The 15,558-nt window shown below is 42.7% G+C and overlaps 1 protein-coding gene across 3 annotated transcripts; it reads right to left on the bottom strand.

Annotated features, from left to right (window-relative positions):
* Window positions 1–230: 230 nt before the first annotated feature.
* LOC129592685 (uncharacterized) lies at window positions 231–3,052 on the bottom strand. 3 transcript variants are annotated; one of them, XM_055488780.1, is made up of 5 exons: window positions 2,672–3,052; window positions 1,380–2,446; window positions 1,166–1,263; window positions 833–1,082; window positions 231–771 (listed from the first exon to the last, which is right to left on the bottom strand). In XM_055488780.1, the coding sequence occupies exons 2-5, from the start codon at window positions 1,399–1,401 to the stop codon at window positions 449–451; spliced, it is 693 nt and encodes a 230-aa protein (XP_055344755.1). In that variant the 5' UTR covers window positions 1,402–2,446; window positions 2,672–3,052; the 3' UTR covers window positions 231–448. The 3 variants fall into 3 exon arrangements, with proteins under 3 accessions (XP_055344755.1, XP_055344756.1, XP_055344753.1); XM_055488781.1 differs by lacking the exon at window positions 1,380–2,446 and having other exon boundaries at window positions 833–1,080; window positions 1,166–1,327; XM_055488778.1 differs by lacking the exon at window positions 1,380–2,446.
* Window positions 3,053–15,558: the final 12,506 nt, after the last annotated feature.

Below are 15,558 nucleotides of genomic sequence, written 5' to 3'. Positions count from 1 at the left end.
ATACGCAGTTCAGAAAAAATTAATTACTGTATTACTTTATCGATTAAGTTGCAATCGTCAACCGAGACACTTGTATGTACAACGGAATTTGCAAAATCAGGTAATTAGAGTTAACTTTATTGCGCTATTGCGGTATTGTACGTGCGATTACAAGTTTCTTTCTGAATAATTTTTCCAAAGAATGTGAACAACTGTATCACGGTCGATTCAGTAAATTTGCCGTTCTGCTTTATTGTCCTTTACGCAGTATAAAGCTACTCTAAGCAGTTGGCAAAGGTTAATTCGACCTGCGCATTCTCCAATAAGTAAAGTAACACAGTTATAAACACTAGTTTAGAAGATAGAACATTAGCTGAACCTTTAGCGCCACGTGTAGAAATCGCTTTTAAAATACAGAGCACCATCGCAATGCTCCGAAAATTCCGGAGGCTGCTATTACTGCAGTTGATTACGCTTTGCCAAACTGCTGCGCTAGACCATTAATCAAGTCTACGTAACAACTAGGCGGCCGAGCACTGCACGCCGGCCACTCTTTCTTCCAGTCTTCATGCTTGAAATCCCGTGAGGACAAACAGTATCGAGCCAGTACTTCATCGGCGATTTCGCGGACCCGCGCCAGTTCTTTCGGCTGCATAGTATCCGGGCGCGAGCGCGTATTGATAAAGAAGTTTGGCGCTCCACAAATGCCGGTTTTGGTATCCGGTGCGGTACAAAAATAACGTATTTGCATGAAGTAATAGTCTTCGTACAATGCATACGACGTCAAGCTCACTGAAAATAACGAGCAGTTATTGACCAAAGAGATAGACATCTACATGGAAAATTTACTAACAGGGATTTGGTGAGTCGCTGTTGTAAACAACCATCACTTCACGGCCATCTTTCGTGACGTAGGTTTGTGCGAATTGTCCGGCGCACTGTTTGTAGTCCGGCGTCCACCAAGAGATCTCCACGTTGGTCAGTAACGCCGGGGTGGACGTTCCCGGAAGGTTACCCTTCCCGATTTTGGTGGACTTAAGCCAGTCATTGACACGGGGAGGATGGTCGCCGAAGTACAAATAGTTGTACCATACACCCGTTCTCTAAGTGGATGCATAAGATTATACCAGACAAAATTTAGTAACTAATTTTGTTAAGACGTCAGTTTTTCTCTTTTTCGGCGTACCTTTTCGGGACGGATGGCCGGGATTGTGGGTTCGTTAGGAATACATCCGGGAGCCCAGGAAAAGACAACATTCACCAGGAATGCCGCACAGATAGTGACTGCGATCGGTACAACACTATGTTATTTTCGAAACCGGCGTCTTGAGTGTTAGTTCCACTTAAACTGCAACTTCAGCAACTTGTAGAGATTTATGCATTATGACTTGATGACTTACTGGTAAACCAATTTTTCGCCATTTTTGTCTTGGAAAAGTGAAGGCAGCCAGCAAGTAAGAAAAATATCAGTGGCGAATTCAGAGTGTTTTGCACAAGCAATATAGGTAGCTAGTTTGTATCGCTTGAGATAATCGGAAATTACATACAGAGTATGTATGATTTCGTTTTCTAGATTTCCAGTTTGGGAAACAGCGCTCAAATACAAAACGTAAACGTACGTAGCTGTTTGAAATGACCGCACTTTACAAAACAGTACGTATCACGGTAACGGTAATAACTCTATCCGTACATGTAATTTCTGCTAGTTTGCCGGCAATTGCACTGACAAGCATGGCGACATAGTCATTAGTTACATAAACTGAGTTTTTTAGCCGCGTTGCTTGTTTTCCAGCTGTTATCTTGGGTTTATACGGCAGTCCAGGCAAATTTATCCGATTAGCGGAGTTACATAACAAAAAAGAAATTTATCGTTTGTGTTAATCATTACATAAGGACCTGGAAGGCAGGCATGAAGATCAGCCAGGCAGTTTGCACAATGTGTAACCATAAGTGATAAACCACTAAACACAGGAAAACTTGCAGTTTTATCGAAGGTTTTCTGCATTAAATATGCAAGTACTGTACAGTATAACACCCCAGATTAATGAGATAATATGAGACATAATTCCAAAAATTAATACGTTCGGATATAATTTCAATAACAACCAGATATTACTTCAAAAGCTTCAGTTTGTTTTGCTGAACTGAATAAGCGTTCAGAAAATTCGCAATTTACAGCCAAACGTAGCGCACGCCGCTCTGCGAACATCACTTAAAGATATCAGCAAAATCAACGGATCGAGAGGTACTTGCACAAAATACAACAGGTTAAGAATAAATTCCAGCCGATAGCTGTAGGATTCGGACAACACATTAGATAACACGTAATACACCACGCTAGGTGTCCATAAAATTAAAATACTTCCAGTTAAAAGTGTTAGCGCCCAAAAAGCATTCGTTTTCTGCAGGCGCGTTTTGTTTATAATTGTAACACTTCGTTTTGGCGCGACAGCTTGTCCATCGATACCTAAATTTCATAGTTGACGTCAGTGGCTAAAGTATGCGGCATAAATTTCAAACGTTCTATGAATTTTATCCAGTAAGGATTTGGATTATAACTACGATCTGGATTAGTATACCCTATATTTGTGACTTTATGCTAAAGCGATCTAAAGCGATTAATACCTTGCATGCGATTACATTGTTTCTCTAAATAAAACGGACCTCACAGGGAATATACAGAACAACATACCAGTTCTTGCAAAATCGCTGTGATTAACAGCGTTGGTCATCTTGTTGTGCTGATTGTATTTGTACAAGACAACGGGATACATCGCAAAAATGATAAATTCAATAACCAGACCCATAATTCCGCTGAAGTAACTCCAATAAAAACAAACTTGTTTTTCTCGACATGCACGGAACAGCCCGCTTCCTGCGCATCCAACCCGTACAGTAACACTCCCACAAATATGGGACACTGCAGGAGATGTACCACAATCCACGGCAACGCACAGCATATCAGTGCTACCTTCTCTGTGTGATGGAATTTAAAAGACAGCGGGAAAACAATCGCCCAGAGTCGGTTAATCGTGATCAGACAGTGGGCAAACATCGAGCACGGCGCGATGACAAATCCGACGTATAGGGAAAATGTGCACAAGGGAGCAGTGTAAACCGGTGAATTATCGGCGAAACCTTGCAGCACGGTTTCGGTGGTGCCGTACAGTAGGTTAACTACGCAGTTGGATAAGAGAAGATTGCCGACATACAAGTTGAACGGGTTATTCATGCGTTTGTAATGCCATAGCGTAATACACAGTAGAACAGCGTTGGTAAAAAAGCCGGTTGCTATGATTACTAAACCGGCTATTAATTCCGGTTCCAAATAAATTCTGTTGCTGATAATAAAGTCAGGTTTTGCCGTGTCAGATTTAACATGGTCGTGTTAAAAAGACAAATCGCACTATGCACGGCAATTTCGACAGCATAAAGCGATACTTTGAATATCACAACACCAAGAATACGGCGAAGCAGACGCTTGGATGGTGCTGATCTTCATCAGCCAACTCAGCAAGTTATATCTATTTACCTCGCTGGTATTAATCATCTTTATTGGTGTTTTTATGCTGATAGTTTGTACATCGCGTATCACCTTCCTTATGGTCTCAGAGGAGTTGCATGATCAAGCGGCATTCACACTTGAAAGTGAGGAAAATTGCGTTTGCACGGCGTCAACTCCAACCGGTTTGTATCACGGATCCTGCAACTGTACTGAAGCGTGTAACTACCATCGGGCGGAGGTTCTAATGGCTTATCCCGTAGTTGATGATTAACTGGCTTTCGATGATGCGGTGTTTGAATGAAAATCCTTAATTTTCAGTGTTAAATCGTCTTGCGTGACCCGGTGACGGTAAGTTAGTGTGTGTGCTATTGACCGAATAAATTGTGAGCCTTTCTGTGGTGTCTGAAATTATGAATTTGACCTTTGATTAAGCCTTACCACCAGTGTACGGTCGTGCTGGCTGCTTGGCTTCTAGGGCCGCCTAACAACAGTCCTCTTCAAGAGCACTGAAGATGTCTCTTGCAGTATCGGATATAAAAATAATTCAGTTCCACCCCTTAAAGACGGCTGCTAAGGTTTCAATCCTTACCTTACAGGCCATGGCAAGGAATGGGCTAAGGAAAGACTTGCGAAATCTGGCTACTGGCGCATCGCCCCGAAGATGTAAACGTTTCGCAAGAAACTGGTAGACGGCTGAAAGGTTACCAATTCGTTAACACAAAACACAGTTGATTGTGGTGCATTTACAAATCATAACTGCTTGATTAGCGCGCTAGGCTCCTGATGCCAGTTACTGCAGTGTATACTGAGACAAGTAAAATGAACACGTAAAGAAACACCTGCTCTGTTTCACACAATTCTGTTGTAAGGCAGCAGGTTATCGCACCATGTCCAAGACAGCTGCATGTAAAAGGGAATGTTAATCATTACGAGAAGAAAAGAAGCGTTGAAATGGTCACCAAACAAACAACTGATGGCCAAACAAACAATAAACATCTTGTTTACAAACATACTGCATACGACGTGCATTTAACACAAACAATTCGGCGTCACAACACCACCTTATGTTATTGATTTACGATACATCGTCCAACCCGGTGTACCCCATTTGTTTGTTTAAATTTTCCCCACCCATTTCACCTTTCTTTGATTAAATTTTCCTCCTTTTTCTCCCCTTTTTTGTTTTTGCCAACATAACATGCATCATTTTTTGAGTTTATCACTTTTTTGTTTTTTTTGTTAAGCTTTAAAGTAACAAGTGAAACAGTTGTTTATCATTTTCCAAAAGTAGCCGTAGCACTGCAATACTGCAATCGGTATTTTGACGATTTGTGATTTTTTGGTTTTTTGTTTTTTCACGAATAATAGGTGAAACTTTACACTAACACAAAAAAACTCGGATTTTTTGAATCACCACAGTTCTGCAAACAGGACACTGTATCAATCTATCTGAACAGTTATTGCAGCAGGCCAGATGATTACATGGGCGGAATACAACTTGGACTTCATTGTCTAAGCAGACCTTACATTGCACTTTCTCCAGGGGGTTATTTTCTCTTTTCCTAGCCGCATACGCTTGAGATACCTTGTCACAGATCTGCGCTGATTCCTTTGCTTGCTTGGTCTGAACGTCGTAGACATACTGTTCTCCTTTTTGTGCTATGACAAATGGACATATGGGCGACGCTCTGGCGTGCTCTTCCCATGCTCCATCGGTGGGAACCCATCTTTCAAGCTCTCGTCCGCAGTGAAAGCACTGGACGCAATCACCGTTCCGTTATAAAACCAACCGGCTTGGGCCATGACCCTGGGATGCTGAGCTTTTGATTCAGGCCACTCGGCAAATGTAGAAAAACGAGCCTTGTAATCCATCATGTCTGGAAAGCGCACAGCGTAGCTATAGGTCCCCGGAATAGCAACTGGCGCTGACGCCCACACCTCCACGACGTCTTCTCCTTCCGCAGTAATGGGTTCAGGTGTTCTCTTTGACATTGGACAGTTTGGAAACAGTAATTGATGATGCCGCCTTGGGCTTCGGATTTTACCCATCCGGACATAATACCGTCACAATATGCGCACTGAACTTCATCCCCGGTTCCACGATAAAACATTCCGGCTAAGGCCAAGTACGTCAGTGGAAGTAAACTATTGTCCCAATTGGTGTGTTTAAACGTAGCCAGACGATGGATCACATTACGCATGTCCATTTTTGCTGTTTAATGACAAAAAAACTGAATCAATAAAAGCCTGTTTCTAAAACCGAAATCTAAATTTTGCTTGACCATCGTAGTTTATATATAATACCAATAAGGACGAAGCTTCCCAAGTCTCCGCCTTTTACACCTTCTAACAAGGCTTGCAGGGGAAAAAGGCGGAGCAAAATTATCGATTTTTCAGCCAATCGCTACAGTCTTGTGTTGGGAAAGTTTGACCAATGGAAACCATTGCTTTCCATAAAAGGCGGAGTTTTGGAGGATTTTATGCGAATCAAAATCCAACACTTTGCAGTCGCTGTAGTCGTGAGGATATAAAAGGCTAGCGGGTAAACCTTGAATTGTCAGTTGCTTTTCAGTTCCGTAAGAAAAATTGTTTGCTACTTGTTAGTCGCTTTTGCAATCAAAAAATGGATTTTGCACGCACTTTGGAGATTTTGGGAGAGCTGAACGGATACATCATCTATAAGGTCAACAATGTGGTAAGTATGTTTTGGAACACGAAAAAGGTCAGTCTTGTTCTAGCTTTTGATCAGGAAACAGACGGTTACAAAGATCATGAAGAGGCGTTCCGGAAAGAGTGCGTCTGGGATGTAGTGAAATTTCGGACGTCCTGAATAAGTTGAAAGCGGGAACTATCCAAGCAGCGATGGACAAGGCAATCACAAGCAAATCTGCGGAAAAGGTCACTCTTGCCGGACCTGCTTGTATGGATGTACTTCTCAGTATCCATCCTAAATATGGGCGGATGATCCGCTTTTCAACCCGGGCGCTCTTTACAGATTCCATACCGAGGATTTTTTGGATGTAGCTCGCATTGTACAGGACAGCTTCTGGGGTCCTGAGGGAGTGTCCATGGATACGTAGGCTAACAGCATTTGACTTGTGTAACATAATGCACTATTTCGATTTACTATGTTTTTGGTCTTTTACTAATGACAATCTACAGCTTTGTCTGGGATACTTTTAGGTAGCAAAAGAAAATTAAATAGGATAAAAAAAGGGCTAATGCCTCTATTCGCGACAGACTGAGTAAGAAACGTATATAAAGAATTCGTGCTCATTCTGTCGCGATTATGTGTTCAGCCATGGAGATACACAACGTTATTTTGTCCGTCAGGTTTGACAGAAGGATCGACTTGGACGCGATAACCCGTGTTTTCGGGAACGATGCTACTAAGATGAAAAACTTTAACGCCGTTAACCTTCGCTTGAATGGTAACATTCTGTCAACTGTTTGCGAACGGCAAGGCCATCATAAACGGCGGTAAGTCAGTTGATGAAGCGGAGCAACTGCTGCTCTTTATAAGCTGATGTTACTTCTGCATGATTTTACTTTGGAGATTAAGGTACTTAGTATAGCAAATATCGTAAGCACTTACCGTCATAGTACAAAAGTCAATCTTGCCAATTTATACAATAAAAGCAGAACAATACCGGAAGTAAGTAAGGCATTTTTTGAGCCTGAACTATTTCCAGCAGTTCAGATTAAATTTAAGTATTTAGGAGCCACAGTTAACGTGTTTCATACGGGTAACTGCGTTCTTTAGGATGTACATCCGTTGTACAAGTGCAGGCAGTTGCAGAAGCGATAAAAAACCTCCTGCAGTTAATTAACCAAAACTCCCAGTAATCGTAAAATTTTAGACTTTTCAACGGAAAATTTTCGGAATTTTGCGGATTTTACAGGTGTGCTGAACTAGCGGCTTAAGGTCAGATTATCTGAGGTTTTAGAAATGGAAAAATCACTTTTGATTTTCGTTTTAAAACTCCTTGCACAATTTACATTTCAGGACCAACAATGTCTGGGAAATCAACGTTTACGTTGCAACTCTTGAAAACGTTTCAAAGTTTCACTCGTCCCTACTCGTATTGTTTACGCGTACGGTACGTGGCAAGAAACCTTTTCAACTTTTGACGAATCTATTGAACTTGTACAAGGCATTGATTCCATTATTAATGACGAAAGCTTTTTCAGAAAAGGTGATACAACGCTGCTAATTTTGGATGATTTAATGGAGGAAATAGCATCTGCTACTAAGGCATCCGCGTTATTTACCCGTGATGTTCACCACAAAAACGTTTCTGTTGTTTTCATCTCACAAAACCTTTTCAAGCAAGGAAAGAACATGCGTGATATTTCTCTCAACTCACAATATATGGTCGTATTTAAATCTGTTCGCGACACACAGCAAATAAAAACGCTAGCGCATCAGCTGGGCATGCCACACTTGCCAGAAGCTTATAAAAAGGCTATAAAGGAACCGTTTGGATACTTATTAATTAACTTACGTCCGGAAACCCCCGACAAGGCCCGCTTACAATCGAATATTTTTTGGCTACCGAAGAATCTATGTAGAAAAATGAAGCCAGAAGAAATTCTCAAGCTAATCGACGCTCTACGTTTGATGACACCCAGACAGCAGAGAGCGTTTTTTCAAGTTTTCTACTACTAAACAGGTCGCTGCAATTGAAGAAGCCTGCTTGAACCTTATTAAGCAACCAAAGGGTTAAGTAAAACACATTTAGCGTGCTCATGTTGGAAAAATAAAGCGACTAGCTGATCGGAATTTAACGCGTGAAAAAAGAAAAAAGCTTTTACAGCAAAAGGTGGATTTTAGGAGTTCTTCTACCAGTTTGGGAACTCTTTTAACATCGTTCCTAACAAAATGAAGACTTACGTGTTAGTACCGGAATCAGAATTCGTAAGTGGCAAAATAGGTCAGGTCCAACATCTACTTGGAAAAGGGCCCAAGAAATTAGCGATAACATGAATCAGCAGCTAATGGTGCGAGCCGCCTTGGAGAACCAACGTCCGGTTACGCGCCTGCCGGTTAGCGAGACACCAAACTATACCATAAAGCAATACCTTGCCATCGGAACTTTTGCATAAGCCAGCAACCGTGTCAAAATACGTTGAGGCAAAGCCGCTAATGCAAGATGCATTTTTTCAAACCGGACCTTTGCTTGAGAGCCGTGGTATCCAGGTTAGTACAGCAACAAATGACCAGCAAATTCAAGCAAATTCGTCACCCCAAATTGAGTACGTACAGTCCGAGCCGTTGGTGCATTACGTACAAGTGCCCGCGGACCCAATCGTGCACTATGTTCCTACAACCGTGCCGAGCGAACCTGTTGTCCACTATGTTCCAACCCCTTCGAAAACTTTAGTCAAACACGTATACAAATCCCAAAGTCCACCAATAACTAAAAGCGTGGTGTTCCAAAAACTTCCCGTAACACCATGCCGAAGAACCAGGCGCCAACTATAGAGTTTGCACCGACACCATAAGCATACAAGATGCACCGCAAGAACCACCAATTGTTGAGTTTCCTCCTGACGGAGTTCTGGATTACGAACCCCATGAAAATCCAGCACTGCCGTCAAATATAAATGCAAAGGCACTTAATTATCAACCAAATAAAGTCTCACTGCGACGAAGTACACGTAAAATTCAGCGTTACCGTATGCTGGTACGCGACTAGCCATCGAGGGACCTTCCACCAGCTTACAGGTTTTAGGTAAGGCGTTGGCTCAATTAAAACCGCGGTGCGTCGTAAGACTCGCGATAAAACTGCTCTGTTGCCGACGTCTACGCAACTGTCTGTTGAAAATGCCTTAACTGTTCCGGGGCTAACGGGCCGTCGGCACCATGCCAATTGAAGCAGCGCATAGAAAAGCTATAACATACAACCCACAGCCTGCGAAAACAAAAATAATGTTCAGTTAAGTAGCAAAAGGATGAAGAACAAGAAACCAACACATATAGGCGGAGAATCGCTAGAGCCCCAACAAAGTTCTACAGGCCACCACGTAAAAACAGCGTACAACACAAACTGGAGGTGGTTAAACTTTGCTTAAAATGGTAACACTAGATGAAATTTACCTGGATGCGGGAACCCCGGTAGCCTTGGAGGATTGAGCGTCTGTTTAAAGCTCAAAAACATAATTATACACGTCAGCAAGTTGAACAATACTTACAGTCTAAGGACGCGTATACACAACATAAAGCATACCGCTCAAAGTTTAAACGAAGAAAAATTATATCAGTAAATGTAGGAGACCAACACCAAATTGACTTGATGGATATGCAAAAGTTTCGTAAAGAAAACGATGGTTTTAATTACGTGCTGACGTGTGTTGATTGTTTCTCCAGATATGGTTGGGCGGAGCCAGTGAAGTCAAAAAAGCCGCCAGAAATTGCTGCAGCGCTCAGCTGTTACAAACAATGCAGTCCGCCACTGCGCTGTCAAAGTGATAACGGTAAAGAATTTGTTGGAAGAGAAATGCGTGCATTTTTTAAAGAATGTAATGTAACCTTTTTTACTACTCGAAATGATGATGTAAAATGCGCAATGGTAGAACGACTCAACCGTACCATTAAAAACCGTATGTACGTATACATGACTGAAAAAAACACATATCGATACATAGACGTTTTGCCACAGATAATGCAAGGGTATAATAGCACTGTGCATTCTTCAACCGGTTATGCTCCAGAAAACGTTGGAGTAAACGAACAACTCTATCCTGAACGTATGCTCAGCGAACAAAAAGAAATCAAAGGGCCCGCATTTACAGCTGGCGACCATGTGCGAATTGCCAAAGAAAAACACGTTCGAAAAAGGTTACGAAACAAATTACACGGAAGAAATTTTTAAAGTAGTCAGGTTTAAAACATAAAAGCCATTTTTTGTATGCTATCGAAGACCTAGCTGGTGAAACGATCGACGGATAGCTTCTATTTGTCAAAGAACATATTGGCGGCTGAGAGGCCATACCATCGCATTTCTAGGATATTAAGGAGCGCACACAGGGTAAAAAACAATATCTGGTACGTTGGTATGGCTGGCCCCGCGTATGACTCTTGGGAAAACGCAAACGAATTAAAATGAGTTTTACTTGACCTGCCATCTTCGGCGTCTCGTGATTTGTATCAAAAAACTGTCGGACATTTCACAACTTTATTAGCCAGGGCAGTGGATCTGGACGGTACCTGGGAAGTTGCGTTATCAATTAATACTTCTCCTATGCGGTTAAAGTTAATAGCGGCTTAGTGGTTGGTATTGCGAACTAATTATCCCCTCGGGAGACTCGTTTTTAGAGTGAAAAAGCATATCCGGACGAAAACCGGTTAATACACGCTGTTAATGTGCTTTTGCGTGATGGCGCGACGGATGATGAACCAGTTTTATATGGTCATATCGTAGTCAGTGGTAACTCCTCTGAACTAAGTATCAGACCAGACACCACCCTGACGTTCACGGTGCAGAGTATACCCGTGCTTTAGGTTTGCTGCAAGACTACAGTTATACGGGCAGTGATAGCCCTACTTATGTCCTCCACCCGGGAAACATAATCGCATTGTACACGTCTACTGTGACATCATTGAATACGGTCTAGTAGAGTGCTATGGTTCCTTTGTTGCGCACGATATCAACGCAGCAAGCTCGTTTGAAGATACGTGCATCCGTTTTGAAAGCCNATACCTGTGCTTTAGGTTTGCTGCAAGACTACAGTTATACGGGCAGTGATAGCCCTACTATGTCCTCCACCCTGGGAAACATAATCGCATTGTACACGTCTACTGTGACATCATTGAATACGGTCTAGTGGGGGATGCTATGGTTCCTTTGTTGCGCACGATATCAACGCAAGCGAGCTCGTTTGAAGATACGTGCATCCGTTTTGAAAGCCCTCACTACGTACCTATAGCCCGTCATACGTTCCAAACAGTTGAAATTAAAGTATGCGATGATTTAGGTAATGAAGTGTTTTTCCATCCAGGTACTGCATAATCAAACTACACTTCCGACTGAAAAACATAAAAATGGTACTCCAAGAACTTAAATTCGATGAATCTCGCCATTCAAATATTCAATCGTCAGCACGGTTACGGAATGCCCGTTTACCGCGGTGCACCAATGACGGGTGGCAGCTTTGGGGTCGCATCATAGGATTTGCGCGGGGTTGTTTAGTAAGGCTGCACCTCACATCAACAACATGATTGCTACCGCCCAACCACACATGAAGACATTTGCCTCGAAAGCGGTAGAATCAGCCATCGATAAAGCTGTCGAGCACGTCAGTGAAAAATACGTCAACAAAGCGGCTCAGGCATTAAGGGACGAAAGAAAAAAATAGTCAGCATTAGTAAGAAGCAACGAGCAATTGACGCGATAAAAGACAAACTGTAGCAATGGCGCTATAGAAAACGGCTCAGAGCCATCAATGTTGTTAGAGAGTCACTTATTCTACTTACCTTCAACACTAACGGAACGATGGAATACCAGAGATTATTATTTGGGCCCTCACAAGCCACGACCGACGAATCAATGATTTTTTCATTTACTGTAGCTCCATGTCAGTCGGAATTGGTTAGCTTAGCCGATATTCGATTTACGTGCGATCTTCACGTTACTAATGCAGCTGGAACCATACCAACGGATAGCGACTGTTTGGCCCCTATTAACAACATTGTACACAGTCTTTTCGAGCAAGTTAGTGTTACTCTAGGCGGTCGCAGTATATCGGACAGTAGCTCGATGTATCACATTCGCGCTTATTTGGAGAGCCTTTTGGGTTATAAAAAACAAGCGCAGCTAACCCAACTAAGTCTGGTGGGTTCGCTATGGACACTGAAATGTCAAAGATCCGATTTTCACAGAGAAAGTAGACGGAAAATCATCTTTCCATAGTGAAGGTGCTGAAAAAGGCGAAAGTGGATACAAACATTGAAGCCACTCCAGTTGTCAGGCAAGTTGCACTGCGACTTGTTTCAGCAGGATCGCCCACTTATACCAGGCGTAGAGTTAAGCATCAAACTGATTCGTAACCGAAAGAATCTAGCGTTTATTGCCGATAGCGACCTGGCAGCACCTAAAGTTGTAGCGATTCGAATCCCCGATTGCGTATACGCAAATACGAACCAGCTCCGGATTATCTTGCCGCAATGACAAAGCAACTGGTTGGCAATAATGCAAAATATCACGTTGAACGCGTTGCGATGCGGCAGTGTACTCTGATATCTGGTCAGCAACAACACGTGTGGGCGAATATCGTGATTGGACAGCTCCCAAAGGTAATGTTCCTAGCCCTATCACCCAGTCGTTCTTTGCTGGGGAATACAAGTCAACTCCTTTAATTTCGATCATTTTAACCTGTCTTATGTCCATGCCGAGATCGACGGCCAGCTGTTTCCCACTCGAGGATACAATTTAGATTATGAAAACGGGGCCACAGCCGAGGCCTACGAAGGACTTTAGACACACTGGAGCGTTTAGGAGAAGGTCCGGGCGAGCTACCTTTGATCGTTCGGATTATAATGCTGGTGGCTTTTGTATTTACGGCTTTGACTTCACTGCGGACATACTGGCCGCGGGGTTCTCTCTAATTAGGCAAGGCAATCTTAACATTAATTTTAAATTTGCCAAAGCTTTAAAGGAAGGAGTGGTGTGTGTTGCAATGTTAGTCTTTGACAACGTTATCGAAATAAATAACAACAGACAGGTTTTGTTTGATTTTGCTCCATGAACAGTATAGAAATCGACAATGCCCTAGAAGGGATCCAATAGTTCGTGATATTTTTGTTGGAGTCTTTCCTTGTGATAAAATTCCTGACAAAGAATTTCCGGGTGCCTACATCGTGAATACGCAACCTAGCACTGCCTCGGGAGAGCACTGGGTCGCATTTTACTGCACTAAACCCGGTACAGTGGAAGCCTTTGACTCGTTTGGACGAAACCCAGCAGAGTATTCTCCACACATCAAAGACTGGATAGGTCAAGACTACATTACCATGTCAAATACGATGCGACAAAGCATAGATTCTACAGTCTGTGGTCAGTACTGTATGTTTTACGTACTTCTACGTTGTCGAGGGTATTCCTATGAAGATGTTATGTCCGCCTTAACCAAGCATAAAGGCGTGAATGACAAATTTATTCGAAAATTTATAAACAAGTACTTTAACCTGCACACTGCGCTACGAGACGATAATTTTATAAGGCAACTAATAAAAATGGATAGACCCCAAAAAATAGCAACACTTATCTTCTGGGGTCTTATGATCTCCGTACTACTAATATTCAATGTTCTTGAGATATGCAATCATGTTTCCCGAAAAACTAACCTGACTCAATCCAATGAGATCACTAAACATGTCTTGAACTTGATGATGAGTGATGCCGAATTCAGTAATGGATCGGTGTTTGGTCACTCACCGGCCCTGCCGGTGAGTGCCCAAACACCCCCGCCGCCGCCGCCTCTAAACAAAGCTGTTCACATGATTCCCAACAACTTCAACTTGAACACAAGTCTTTCAAGTTAATGCTGTTAAAATTATGGCATTTCAGCCTTTTTTTCATTCTATAAAACACAAAAATAAGAGATACTGCCCACCAAAAAAGCAAACATTTCAGCTTAGTTACGTTTGTTCCAAACGGTAACGTAGTAAAGTCAGGAACAGCATACGTTTGTCGTACACCAACTGTAATTTTTTAAACAACTTCACTGTACAAATTTCCTGCGTCTTTGCGTTGCGTCGAATAAATTCCGGGTACAGAATCTGCACGTGGGTCGGTGCCGTCAAGGATGCGCTTTAATTGGTCGAAATCCAGTGTTCGACCAGATCTCTTGAAGGTTTCAGTAATTTCATCCCAGTCAAAATATTTTCGGAAAATCCATTCTGCATCATTCCTTTGACTTTCAGCTCCGTTCGTCCAGTGTCCGTTTTGTAGCTGTAGACCTTTGGACCACAAGAAACAAATTCCACGATATGACTCTCACCTGCTTCCAGCTGATTGTCCCAATCCCTAATACACTACCTGTTTCTGGCAGCCAATCGCCTGGGCGCTGCACAAAATTACCGAATCAGTGTCGAAGTAAAGCAAGCGCTCGCCCAACTTTTCCATGAGGGCCAGTAGAATAAGTCTGGCGTGGGCTGTAGTGAAGGCAGCAATAGCTACGTTCGTAGTGTTATTTCCTTCGTTATACTCGTCGGCTTTTGCATGCGTGACCATTAGACATTCTTCGTTCACCGCAAATACATCATGAATTTCAACAGCTTTAGACCGACACAGATCGACGTACCTCTTTTGGATTGTGTGCGAATTCCGTACTGCAGTCATCATCTTTTTTGGGCTGTTTTTCCCCACAAACCATTTAAAGCGACCTTGGCGCGGTTTTGACCAGCGTCAAAGTTCATGGCATCCGGGTCCAAATCAATACCTTCTCGCCTTGACAAGCTGGACAAAGGCCGCACGCTTTTCCGGTGTGTTGCGCAATTTGGCCAACCGCTAGCTTCCATTTTGACCTTCAAAAAGAGGTCCATATATTTGGCAAACAGCCCGGCTTCTTTGGTATCCCAGTGCCATACCTCATATACGGTTATGACCTTGTAACCCACATCCAGGGCGTGGTGCAGTTCAACAGTTACCCACACCCTCTAAGCAACGTTCTTCATCGCTGTGCTTACAGAATGTAGTCGCCTTGGCAGTAGCACAAGCTCGGCACAATGTAAAATCAGTTTACCTTTAATTGTGCTAGGTAGTACCGGAAACAGACACTCATCCGGCGGCAAAACTTTGCAATACACTAAACCGTAATACTGTCGAACATCAGAAAAATTCGATAAAATAATTTCAGGATGACCTACCGGGTATTCCTTCTTTTTGTTGACACATGGGTACAAGCTTACGACATCATAATGCAAAATCTTCTCATCGTTTTTTACGCTGTAGTGCAGACGACTTGCATTAGTGCGACCACCTTTAAAGGCCGCTCTAGGATTAAGTGGCTCGCGATAATTTTGCGATGATACGAACTGGTCAATAACAGGGTCTAAGCGCTTTTGCAACCAC

This window comes from Paramacrobiotus metropolitanus, unplaced genomic scaffold, assembly GCF_019649055.1.
Source record: "Paramacrobiotus metropolitanus isolate TYO unplaced genomic scaffold, Prichtersi_v1.0 Parri_scaffold0000054, whole genome shotgun sequence".
Classification (NCBI taxonomy): Eukaryota; Metazoa; Tardigrada; class Eutardigrada; order Parachela; family Macrobiotidae; genus Paramacrobiotus; species Paramacrobiotus metropolitanus.
The sequence above is the reverse complement of the archived record's forward strand: the minus strand, read 5'-3'. Positions and strand labels throughout refer to the sequence as shown.

Excerpts from the sequence above, each read along its gene's own strand:
- LOC129592685 (XM_055488778.1), bottom strand. The coding sequence starts at position 2,939 with ATGCTGTGCGTTGCCGTGGATTGTGGTACATCTCCTGCAGTGTCCCAT. Across the intron at positions 1,083-1,165 it reads CGGCCATCCGTCCCGAAAAG|AGAACGGGTGTATGGTACAA; the intron begins GTACGCCGAAAA and ends GCATCCACTTAG. Across the intron at positions 772-832 it reads CAGCGACTCACCAAATCCCT|TGAGCTTGACGTCGTATGCA; the intron begins GTTAGTAAATTT and ends CGTTATTTTCAG.